The sequence below is a fragment of the Heptranchias perlo genome, chromosome 16 (genome assembly GCF_035084215.1).
Source record: "Heptranchias perlo isolate sHepPer1 chromosome 16, sHepPer1.hap1, whole genome shotgun sequence".
In the NCBI taxonomy this organism is placed as follows: domain Eukaryota; kingdom Metazoa; phylum Chordata; class Chondrichthyes; order Hexanchiformes; family Hexanchidae; genus Heptranchias; species Heptranchias perlo.
Window position 1 is genome coordinate 19237763 of NC_090340.1, and position 12257 is coordinate 19250019.

General features: G+C 42.4%; 1 protein-coding gene across 1 annotated transcript in view; it reads right to left on the reverse strand.

The window, feature by feature from the left end:
- Nucleotides 1–12257, reverse strand: part of LOC137333411 (adhesion G-protein coupled receptor G2-like) — a 41173-nt gene that overhangs the window by 11214 nt on the left and 17702 nt on the right. Inside the window, exons 5-8 of the mRNA XM_067997563.1 lie at nt 7349–7489; nt 1224–1343; nt 399–444; nt 208–311 (exon numbers count right to left, since the gene is read on the reverse strand). Coding sequence (XP_067853664.1) covers nt 208–311; nt 399–444; nt 1224–1343; nt 7349–7489 — 411 coding nt within the window. The remainder of the gene's footprint in view (nt 1–207; nt 312–398; nt 445–1223; nt 1344–7348; nt 7490–12257) is intronic.

The following is a 12257-nucleotide window of genomic DNA, read 5'->3' on the forward strand; positions in this document are numbered from 1 at the left end:
CATGTTTTCATAGAGATTTTGGCAAAGCAGTAGATAATGAGGACACTTAAGGAGGGCCGGGAAAGGTGGTAGAAGTGAAGTGCTCAAATGAGGAAAAGGTTTCAGCAGATTAAAAGGATAGACTGAGATATCTACTGGAGATGACAGACACATTACCATCTCTCAACTCTAGGTCGCATATAAAATTATCATAAGTGTAAAACTTACCATTAACACAGCAAAATAAGTCAGATGGTCACATTCGCATGTGGTTTGATTAGCTTGAACTATTGTTTTACAACCAGTAGGATCCCAGTGCTCCGTAATGTTGTCTGTAACATGAGTTTATGGTCTAAAAGTTACAGTTTAAATAGATTTTGTAACACTAACTAAAATAGTTTAACAGGCCTTTTGCTTACCATTTTCATTTTCAAACCAGAATACACACCGATGAAATAAATTATCCTGAAATGTAGAGCATTTGTTTGGTTAGTTTGTGTTTTACTATAAAGCTCTTGTAATGTCTATAAAGTTACAGATCTATGACGGCGGAGACCAGTGTCTGTACAATACAATCCTCTGTCGACAACCGAGTTATACTGCTGATTGCATCTCACACTGAGATCAGCAACAACTGACACATCAGCAATAACGGACAATTTCTTATATCATTAAAGAGATTGAAAATGAATTTAGAAAGTCCTCAGGAAATCCAGGGCTGGAGTTCTATTGCACCCAGTGTGAATTTAAAGTGGTGTAAGACTAACTGCTCAGGGCGGTCTCACATCTCTTGCTTTACTGCATTAAAGTGTCAGAACTGGACTCTTGATACACATCCAGACTGATTCGCATCAATGCGGAAGTGGCGGTATATCTGCATCCTCAGTGAGCTGCATCAGTGGGAGTCAACAGAGCAGTTCAAGTGTGCAGGGGAGTTAACTATAAGGAGAAGTTTGAGGAGGTCACTCTCTACACTCTAGAAGGTAGTTTACTGGTACATGATTGAAGTATTTAAAAATATTAAACCGTTTAGATAGGATAAACAAAGAACGTTATTTCATTTTACTCAGCGTGATAAATGTTTAGAACAATTGTCAGTTCTGAGGGAACAAAACAATAGGTATGTACAAAACAAAATGGGTTGTTATAATGGTTGTTAGGGTGGTAAGGGGATATGTTTCAACTGAATTAAAGGCCTTTCCTCATCCTTGAATGTTTTTGTAAATTACTGAGGATTTTCTTACCAGCATCTTTTTATTGTGATTAATCGTAATAGTCACATAGTCTGTGAGGTTCTGAATGCTTGTGTTTCCTACTATAACTCCAAACACTTTTTCATTTAACAGCCTGCTGTTATTTTCATCCTGTAGAGAGATACACCATGAAAACTGTCAGCAATGTACAGAGGTGAAGAACATGACATGACGCATTTACACCACCTCTCAAATGAATATACAGGGGCCAAAAATCTGTGGTCAATCTGGAGCACTCCTGTGCGCAGTGCAACAGATGCAAATTAGGCTGGGACCCAGATACACCAGGTCCCAAGCTTGATGGTCTTGTAAGGGGCGGAACTTCCTCTTCCTACCCCAAACAAGGGCCGCAAAAAAGGCCATCAGCGTAGGAGGGGGGTGGGGTCAAGGGACAGCAACTCCCTAACTCAGGAGTGCCCACATCCCTGGGTTCTCAGAGCTGGACAGATCAGATGGTTACGTCGGCTGAAACTAGGTATACTGGCCCACTGAATGGCAGAAGCGGAGCCCGCCTGGGTTATGGATCCAGGCCCAGATGACACCCTACTGGCATGGGCACCCGAATCCCAGAAAGTCCACTGAGGTTAGTGGCAGAGGTGCCCAGTGGGAACATCCCAGCACTTATGCGAGGATGCAGCATTTGCCGATTTTCGGCACCATAACACTATCGCCCTGACCCAAAAACCCAGTCCCCTGATTGCATTGGTATTAAAGTTGCACTTGCAACTTTTAATCCCGAAAACCAACAAAGGATTATACCAGTGTTGTTGTAAATTCTACCGGGGGGGGATATTATGGACAGAGATTGTACTCGCTGGATCTCTGTGCATACTGTACATATGATTTTCAGTCAGGTGGTGTCATGCACAGGAATCTTGCACCAAAAACAAGTGGTGGCTCCATGGTAATATTATAATGAGGTTGCAATGACTTAATTTCACTGTCTACGCATTTATCGTTAGGAACATTCTTTCCAAATGCATCCTTTCTAAATTTTCTCAAGTAAAACGGGTGTCCAGGGATTTTAGGCGCTGTGTTAGATGTGAAATCATTAAAAGAAACAGCTAATGTTTCTCTTTAAGCACTACTGACACACAAGGCGCTAAATTGGGCCGTGTTGCGCCCATTGTTTCGGCGCTACATGGCCTCTCCAACATCCAAGATGGCATCTTGGCTGCGCACGCTCGTTTCCAGCATGACGTGTGCCGGATGCCATCTTGGTATAGGAGTTAGCACATGTGCAAATACCGAATGCCGGAAGCATGTAAAGTAAGGAGAAAATGGCTACAATCAATGTGCAACGCTGATTTAAAGTGATAGACACCATTTTGGGACTTAAGGCTCAACTCAACGCACAGTCTTAACCCCGACCATCTGTACATGTCTTAGAGTGCCTGGAGGACCCCCACCAGCGCTATTTAAAGGGACCATGCAGGATTTACAGGTTAGTGACTGGATTATTGCTTCCGGCTGCCAAGACATTTGTAACTGTTTCTGGAGGTCTCCTAGACTTCAATACTCGGACGCGGGGACATAGCCTAACATTTAGAGCCAGGACGTGCAGGAGTGAAGTTAGGAAATGATTCTACACACAAAGGGTGGGAGAAATTTGGAACGCTCTTCTGCAAATGGCATTTGATGCTAGCTCACTTATGAATTCTAAATCTGAGATTGTTAGATTTCTGTGAACCAAGGGTATTAAGGGATATGGGTATAAGGCGGGTATATGGAGTTAGGTCACAGGTCCACCATGATCTCATTGAATGGTGGAACAGGCTCGAGGGGCTAAATGCCACTGCTACTTGTTGCCTCCCGATACGCGCCACCTTCTCCTGCAAGAAAGTGGGACGTGTGACTGGGTGATTTGCCTGTCATGGTTGAATAGCTGCCAGTGTGTGTGGCCGGTGAGTTGTGGGTGGGCGGCTTGCAACAGTGGTAATGTGTAAGGGTGAAAGGAAGCATCTGATTGGAAGAGTTGAGTAGTGATGTAAAGAGTTTATTAGTTTATTGGTGTGTGGATGATGGGGGGTGTAGTGTGTGGTGCAGTGGATGCGGCAAGTGGTGTAGTTGCTAGGAGACACCACTTGACAGTTGACCTCACTCACCTTGACCACTCATGTCAAAGCATTGACCTTCTTCCTGCACTGCATCCATGTTCATGATGTTGTGTGCCTGGCATTGACTTCGTCCCTCGCTGCCTCCCACTGCCTTTTGGGTATATGTCTGGAGGGCCTCTTGCCCCCCTGCGAATATAGGATGTTCCTCCTTCTGTCCACCTCTTGCACCAAGGCCTCTATTGCATCAGCAGTGAACCTTGGTGCATGCACTCTCGCCGACTCAGATCGGCAGATTGGTGAGGTCTGGCATGCAGATTGGAGGATGTGGGATTTAGTAGTGTGCAACCTTTATTCAATGTTTTAACATAACTCATCAGTTTGTAAACATAGGGACGGGAGCTGCATCTGTGTTTTGCATGTGCGATGTCTGATCTCCATTCAGACTCCGTGCAGACAGCAGACTGTTATTTTCAGCAAATAACAGGTACCAGCTACCTTTAAGAGATTTTTAAGAGACAGCCTGCCTTTAAGAGATTGGGGCTCCCCCTGCTGGTGAAAAGTGTGAATTGCATTGAATCCTCGTGTCAACGCTGATTCGGAATGCTGCTTGAAGGTAAGTCCTCAGGCCTTGTGAAAGTCTCATCCTGCCTGCGCAGGGGCCATTGGGCACGGGGGTAATAGTGGGTCGCACTACCAACGTCCAATAATAGGCCCTATCCAATTTTCTTTTCCCCCCACAATGTCCTGCCTCCAACACCCCATCTCATGATAAGCTCCCAGTGCCAGGCCCCATACAGGCTGCTGAGTCAGAAGTCACCAATTGGCTTGATGCTACTCCCACTGTGCTGTACTCCTGCTGGGTCCGTACACAGACCCAACTATCTCCGCTAATAAGTCACAAATGATAGGGAGTGGCTAAGAAATGATTCTGAATTCTATCATTTATCTAATCACTTAAAATGATAAGATAATTGTTTTCAATGTCTAAATGTGGTTGTACGGAGCAGAAAAACTTTTGAATCTATATTTCGCACACAAAATACTTCGCTTGACTGTGAGTGTGAAATAACCACCTAAGGAAGGACCACCAGAAGTGTTCCCTTCTTTGATATTGTCCTTTTCCTCTTCTACTCTTTCTGTTGCTGGCCTTTTCCCTATGCTGTTACTCTTTATGCACTCATTCATCATTTTTGACTTTAGCCTCATTAGTGTTATATTTTTGTTTACAGTCTTTGCTGATTTTTCAATATTTCCCAAATTTTAAACATTGTCCCTGATCAATTTTAAATGAGCATTATTTAATCACTCCCTCCCCCTCCAAATTTTTCCTGGAAAATCTAACATCTCTCCTGGAATTATATTTTATATGGAGCTTTTTTAAAATAAAAGATTGAAGACCCCCTCAATGTAATCTTGTAAAGAGACAACTGGGAGAGTTTTATACAGGTATACAATGTATTAAACAGTATCGGAAAGGTATATCTGACGTACTACTTAAGGGTGTGCCAAGAAAGTATGGCAAAGGGCACAGATTCAAACTGGTGAAAAGAAAATTTTGGACCAATGTCAGGAAGTTTTTTTTTTACACAGAATGATTACAACTTGCAATGGACTCTTGGTAGGAAAAATGGAAACAAAACCTTTGGAATCATAAGAGATAGTTAGATACTCTGATGGGAACCATGGGTTGCTGTAGATTTGTGAACTAAGATGGGCTGAATGGTCATTTTCATCCATGTTTATCTTGTGATCTAGTGGTAAGGCTTCTGATTGCTATTTACTAAAATGCATTGGCATAGTTGTAGGGGAGAAGAGGGATTTTGCACCCATGCACTAGTTATGTATATTAACACATGTATTTCTGCACACATGTTGCCGTACGTGAAGTATACAGTAAACCTTTTACTGCTAATTTGCTGTCACTACATAGTTGTTGATATTTATACATCCTCGAAGAAGCACAATATCCTCTTTAATGGCAAACTCACCATTTCTCTTTAACAACTCACCTCTATCTGTCGCCTCTATCAATGATTTGGGCATTAAAAGGTGCTATCAGGGCAGCCAAGAAGACATTGGAGGAGAAGATAGTGGTAGCTGTGGTAGTAATATAAGCTATTTTTCAGTTATGTTAGGAGTCAGAGGGCCATTAAGGACTGTATAAGGCCATTGAAGGATTCCTCAAGGCAGATTCAGGTGGATTCACAGAATGCGATAGAGATTTTAAATGGCAACATTGTGTCAGTCTTCATTGCAGAAAATGATGTGGAATTATAATACATTGTAAAATTGAAGCTAAAGTTGAACGAATATAATCCTGGGTTGAATAAGGGATCTCAAACAGATTGGGCGTCTGGTCCTGACGGCATTCACCCAAGGATGCTCAAAGAAATGGGGACTGTGCTCTCCAAGCCCCTTGCTCATATATTTAACAGCTTACTGGGATCTGTGATTGTCCCGTGGACGAGAGAGAGGCGCATATGGCGCCTATATTTAAGATGGGCACTAAGTCAGAACTGGGAAATTACAGGTCCATTAGCTTGACTTTGGTTATAGGCAAGTTGCTAGAAGGAATCATTAGAGATCCACTGTATGACCACCTTGACAGAGAAGGAGTTACTACAACATGTCTGCTGCAAAAAGTCATGTCTTACCAACCTGGTGGAATTTTTTGAGGAAGTTACTAGGTTGGTGCATGTAGGTAGCCTGGTTGACCTTGTATTACATTAATTTTCAAAAAAGCCTTTGACAAGGCATCACATAATAGGCTACTTAATAAGATTGAGTCCTGTGTTATTAGCAAGCAGGTTTTGGGTTGGATGAGGAATTGGTTGCATTCTCATAGACAGAAAGTAGTTATCAGTGGTAGTAGTTTTGCATGGGACTGGTCACTAGTCAAGTCCTGCAGGTATCAGTGTCAGAGCCATTGCTCTTCACCATCTTTATCAATGATCTGGATGAAGGCATCAGGTCAGTGGTGCTCTGAATTTTCCTTTCATAAGCCTCAAATACATCATCATACATTCTCTTCATCCTCCCCACGTGTCACTGTTGAAATTAGGATTCATCACACTGCCTCCTATTCTATTTCACTTCATACAGTGCCTCAAAACTATGGAACTCCTTCCCGTCCTCAGTCTCCCCTTACTTCTAGAATCAATTAAAAAAGAATTTCATGTGATGGCAAATACTTTGCTCAGCCAATTATGATATACAATAGTCGACCATTTATATTGGCTTTATCCTCACAGGAACATGAAAAGGAAAGGCAAAAAAATACAGAAAGATAAGATGGTGGGCTGGTAACTGTTTGGTCTGCTGACTAATTTCCCTGTGGACTGATTGGCCCCTTGTGTTATTAGAAACTCATTTCTATCACTCCTTATACAAAGGGAATGGCTGTGTTGCGATACTTTGAAAGAAAAAGAAAGAAAGACTTGCATTTATATCACGCTTTTCACAACCGCAGGACGTCCCAAAGCGCTTTACAACCAATTAAATATTTTTGAAGTGTAGTCACTGTTGTAATGTAGGAAACGCAGCAGCCAATTTGCACACAGCAAGGTCCCACAAACAGCAATGTGATAATGACCAGATAATCTGTTTTTAGTGATGTTGGTTGAGGGATAAATATTGTCCAGGACATCAGGGAGAACTCCACTGCTCTTCTTTAAAATAGTGCCATGGGATCTTTTATGTCCTCTTGAGAGGGCAGACGGGGCCTTAGTTTAACATCTCATCCAAAAGACAGCACCTGCGGCAGTGCAGCACTGGAGTGTCAGCCCAGATGTTATGCTCAAGTCTCTGGAGTGGGGCTTGAACCCATAACCTTCTGACTCAGAGGTGAGAGTGCAATCAACTGAGCCACAGTTGACACCTCATTTTGTTGATGCTTTTGCCCGGGATAGCAGGCTGTACTGTCATTCCTAGTTACTCTCACTGTCGGTGCCTTGCCTTTTTGAATTGCATGGTTGTGATGTGGGGTGACAAAAAGTGTGCATTTTACTCCATAGTTATGCAAGTTTATACAGATCTCAGTGCATATTTTAAACATTTTACCTGAAACAGCGTTGTATCATTAAATATTGCCAAAGTGATCCTTGATAGATCATTATGCTGCTGCATAGCTTTTATGGACAGTTGTGCTGGCAGCTTCACCTCAACTTCAACATTCCGGACATTGGCGGATCTTTCACCTACCTGCACAGAGAGAAACCATTTCATCTATCTGATTGTTCAATTGTATTTTATAGATATAATTGATATAGATTTTAACAATGACTGGTCTTACTGAGGAATAGGAAAGTCTTTCGTAGATAATGAAACAGGACACATGGTCAGCTAGAAACAATTTTACCCTTCACTGTTATCTTTTATTGCAACAGTATTGCAGTTGTAGAAATGACCTCCTTTCCGATACATTTCTGAGTTGTATTTTATAATCTTAAACATTTCAAATTGAGGTATTTTTTGCTGAAATGTTTTGCTAATCAAGGAGAAGATGTCATGGCTGGGGAATGAGATACTTCTCCAATTTTTGTGTCAACATTCAACTCTCCCTGTTCAGATACAACAGGCCATATGCAGAATTAAGCACTCTCTGCACTACTCTGACAAACCCCAAAATATGCCTCAACTATAACTTTAGAAGAGAAACCCCTACTGCACATCGTGACATTTCCACTTTATGTATCCTTTGGCATTTCTGCCAATTAGAAATAGAATGTCTATGTACCCACTAGAACCTTCGTTCAGACTGTTCACAATTATTTCATGCAGGGCTCTTGCACCCAGTAAAGAAAGAACTTACAATTTTATAGCACCTTTCATGTCCTCAAGATGTCCCAAAATGCTTTATGACCAATAAATTATTGTTGAAGTTTAGTCGCTGTTGATATGTAGACAATCCGCATCAGCCACTTTGTACACAGTAAGGTCTCACAAACAGCAAATGAACGGGTAACTGGATAAAATGCTTTTGGTGATGTTCGTTGGGAAAGGAATATTGGCCAGGGTATTGAGAGAGCTTGTTGCTCTTCTTTGAATAGTGCTATGGAATCTGTTATGTCCACCTGAGCAGGCAGACTCTAAGAAATAACTTCCTGACTCAGTTTAACATCTCAACTAAAAGGTGGCATCTCTGATAATGCAGCCTAGATTTGTGCTGAAGTCTAATGAGAAAGGCTTGAACCCACTTCTGTCTAACAAGTGAGAGTATTCTGAACCAACTGAACCGAGTAGATAAAAGAAAGAAAGGCTTGCATTTATATAGCGCCTTTCACGACCTCAGGATGTCCCAAAGCACTTTACAGCCAAATAAGTACTTTTGGAATGTAGTCACTGTTGTAATGTAGGAAACGCGGCAGCCAATTTGTGCACAGCAATGAGATAATAACCAGATAATCTGTTTTAGTGATGTTGGTTGAGGGATAAATCTTGGCCAGGACACTGTGGAGAACTCCCCTGCTCGTCTTTGAATAGTGCCATGGGATCTGTTACATCCATCTGAGAGGGCAGACGAGGTCTCGATTTAACGTCTCATCTGAAAGACGGCACCTCCGACAGTGCAGCACTCCCTCAGTACTGCACTGAGGTGTCAGCCTAGATTTTATGCTCAAGTCTCTGGAGTGAGACCTTCTGATTCAGAGGCAAGAGTGCTACCATATGAGCCATGGCTGACACTTCCATGGGATTCAAATTCAGTTTCCAGAGGTGAAAGGATAGTGCGCAAACCCACTGCAAGGACTCCGCGAGAAGGATGGATCGATCTAATAAATGTAAGTCTGGCAAATCAATGACCCAACAAACAATATCCCTCTTTCTGTGACAATTCTGCTGGGGCTTGGTCTTGTGAGACTGCTACAATTTTTTCTGGGTGGGGGGGAATTGGGGAAAGGTTACAGACCTCTCAAATGAGACCTAGCTGTAGTCCTGAACTCAGCAAAGTAAGGCCTTAGTTATATATTCTAATGGGGTAAAACATGTGGAAAATTCTTTTGACTTCAAAAGTCCCACATTTACTGCTTAATTATTGAGACATCTGTAGCTCTTGGAAAGGAGGGAGGGTGTCATTTTCTTGGTATTTTTATTGTGGGTTGGCATCTTAGAAGATGCCTGTATGGGGATCATGATCCATGGATTTGCATAAATACTGCTGTCTGCTGTTCCTTCCCACTATTCTTTCGCTATCAGTTACGATTACTCAGACCTTTCAATCTCTTCTGATGGTGTGCATGGACTGAGGATTCAGTGAAATGTATGTTGGGATTTCCGTCTACATCTGGATCAGTCTGCTGTCTCTAGTATAATGCACACATCATTCTATTGGGGAGGCCACAATATTCTCTTCTTGTTACATTAAGGGCCTTAAGAGAATGTAATGGTCCAGTCTTAAATTCTTTCATTAGCAGTTCTATTTGGAGGGTGGGCTCTGCTGAGGAAGTAGATGTGGATTTCAGAGGTCCAGCGGTCATGCATGGAGTTATATAACGCATTGGATAGCCTCTTAAGGAATTTCAGCATCATGGCTGAGTCCACCTCCAGCCTGTGTGGTGTCATTTCGCATGCCATCAGCACTCTGCAGTCTACCGTCGAGAGTGTGGCTCGTTTGAGGGACACTGCAGTCAAGCCCTCACAGCAGGAGTCCACATTTGCATGCTTTGCAACTTTGGTGGAAGCTCAAACGGCTGCCATGTATGCTCTGGGCTCCAACTTGGAGAGACTGGTGTCCACCTTGGTCAGAGAGGTAGCCACTTTGGACAGATTGGTGGACCACATAGATAGGGGCTGTAAAGGAGCCACTTATCTTCTGTAGTCAGCTCTCCTACAGATTGGTGGAAGTGATGAGGCCCAGACCCAAGGGAGTGGCAGTGGAGATATGGATCTATCCCATCGAATGAACAGTCAGGACAACTGTTAAGGTAAGAGGCTAAAGGTGTTGAAGGTTCCACATAAGGATGGTTAAAGTGATAGATACTGCTTTACACAAGCACTAAATCTGGTATACAATACCATGGTAAAACAATAGCCAGGACCATAAGCATCACTTTAAGAAAGTCAGAGCACAGGGGAAGGGCTTCAAATCACAACTCAAGTAACAGAACCATCTATTAAAAATACAGGACATTAACATGAGGTCAAATCCTGTAAATTTCATGCTAAAACAGTCAGTAGAGTACAAAGAAAAGCATCTTCTCTGGCAATGGAATAGAGGATTATGGCAATATATTCATTCTGCACTGTAGCTAAGCACATGTTAGTCTATGAAAAGCAGGTCTAACTCTTGAGGGAGGTCCAAACATTTGGATATCTTGTATGCACCAAGTCACTAACCTCTTGGCAAGGGTTAAATTTATTGTCAAGTGGGCATAATTTTAAAAACTTAATTAATATTAACAGGAAAAATCCACAATGTATTTTTATTACTATTTAGATTTTAAATCCTATGTAAGACGCTGAATTATAAGATCCTCTTTTTCCATTGCCAGAATGCAAACAGAGTAAGTAAATGGCTCAAAGGCTCCTTTAAAAATCTTACCTCTGTCTTTAATGCAGCTGAAGTGCTCATCTCCTGGCCTGTTCCAGGCCTCCTCGATGGAAACCTATTAAAATGGCACTGGGATCTGACACACTGCCCAAAACACGCTGATTAAAATGTTGAGCAGCATGAAGTCAGCGGGAACGTGGTGACCATTATGCTGCCCTTGATTTGAACTTCCCACGTGCCCCATTGTCGAGCTCAGGGATTAAAATCGGGGCTTATGCACGTGTTGTTGCATGCCTGCAACAGAGCTCCATTCCCAGGGCCGCTCATTTTTAACATTGGGGAAAGAGAGGGTAGGAGTGGCACTTTTTCCTAATATTAAAAGCATTGAAAAAGAAGCTTATATCATTCCCAAAAAGTCCAAAGGGGTGAGTGGGACTTTTAAAATGTGGCTTCACACTAGACTGGAGTTACTGCATTCTACAACTGATGCAAAGTCCAAATGGCATAAGGCTACCTACCAGCACGGAGAATATTTTTAATTAAAGGAGGTAATTAAGATTGTGATGAGTCATGGGCAACTGTAGTCTCCTGGAGTTAGGAACCTTAGGAACAGGAATAGGGCATTCAGGCCCTCAGGCTTGTTCCGCCATTCAATTAGATCGTGGTGGATCTGCACCTCAACTCCATTTCCTAGCCATTGCTCCATATCCCTTGACACACTTACCTAACAAAAATCTATCGATCTCAGTATTAAAAGCTCCAATTGTCCCAGCATTGATAGTCTCTCAGGGAGAGAGTTCCAGATTTCTACTACCCTTTGTGTGAAAAAGTGCTTCCTGATTTCGGTCCTGAATGGCCTAGCTCCAATTTTGAGATTATGCCCCCTTGTTCTCAATTCCCCCGCCAGAGGAAATAGTTTCGCCATATCTACCCTATCAAATCCTTTTAACATTTTAAATACCTCGATCAGATCATCCCTCAATCTCTTATACTCAAGGGAATACAAGCAACCTGTCCTCATAATTTAATCTGCTAAGCCCCAGTATCATTCTAGTGAATCTGCGCTGCACCCCCTCCAAGGCCAATATATCCTCCCTGAGGCGCAGTGCCCAGAACTGAACAGTGTTCCAGATGGGGTCTGACCAAGGATCTATGCAACTGAAGCATAACTTGCTCCCCTTCGTATTCCAGTCCCCTTGAGATAAATGCCAAAATTCCATTAACTTTTTTGATTGCTTCTTGTACCTGTGCACTAGCTTTTAGTGATTTCTGTACTTCAACTCCCAAATCTCTTTGCTCCTCTACAGTCCCTAGTTTCTCACCATTTAGAAAATACTCTGATTTATTTTTCTTGGGTCCAAAGTGGATGACCTCACACTTGCCCACCTCGAACTCCATTTGCCATAGTTTTGCCCACTCACTTAATCTGTCTATGTCCCTTTGCAACTTACTGCTCCCATCTGCACAACTTATTGTCACTCC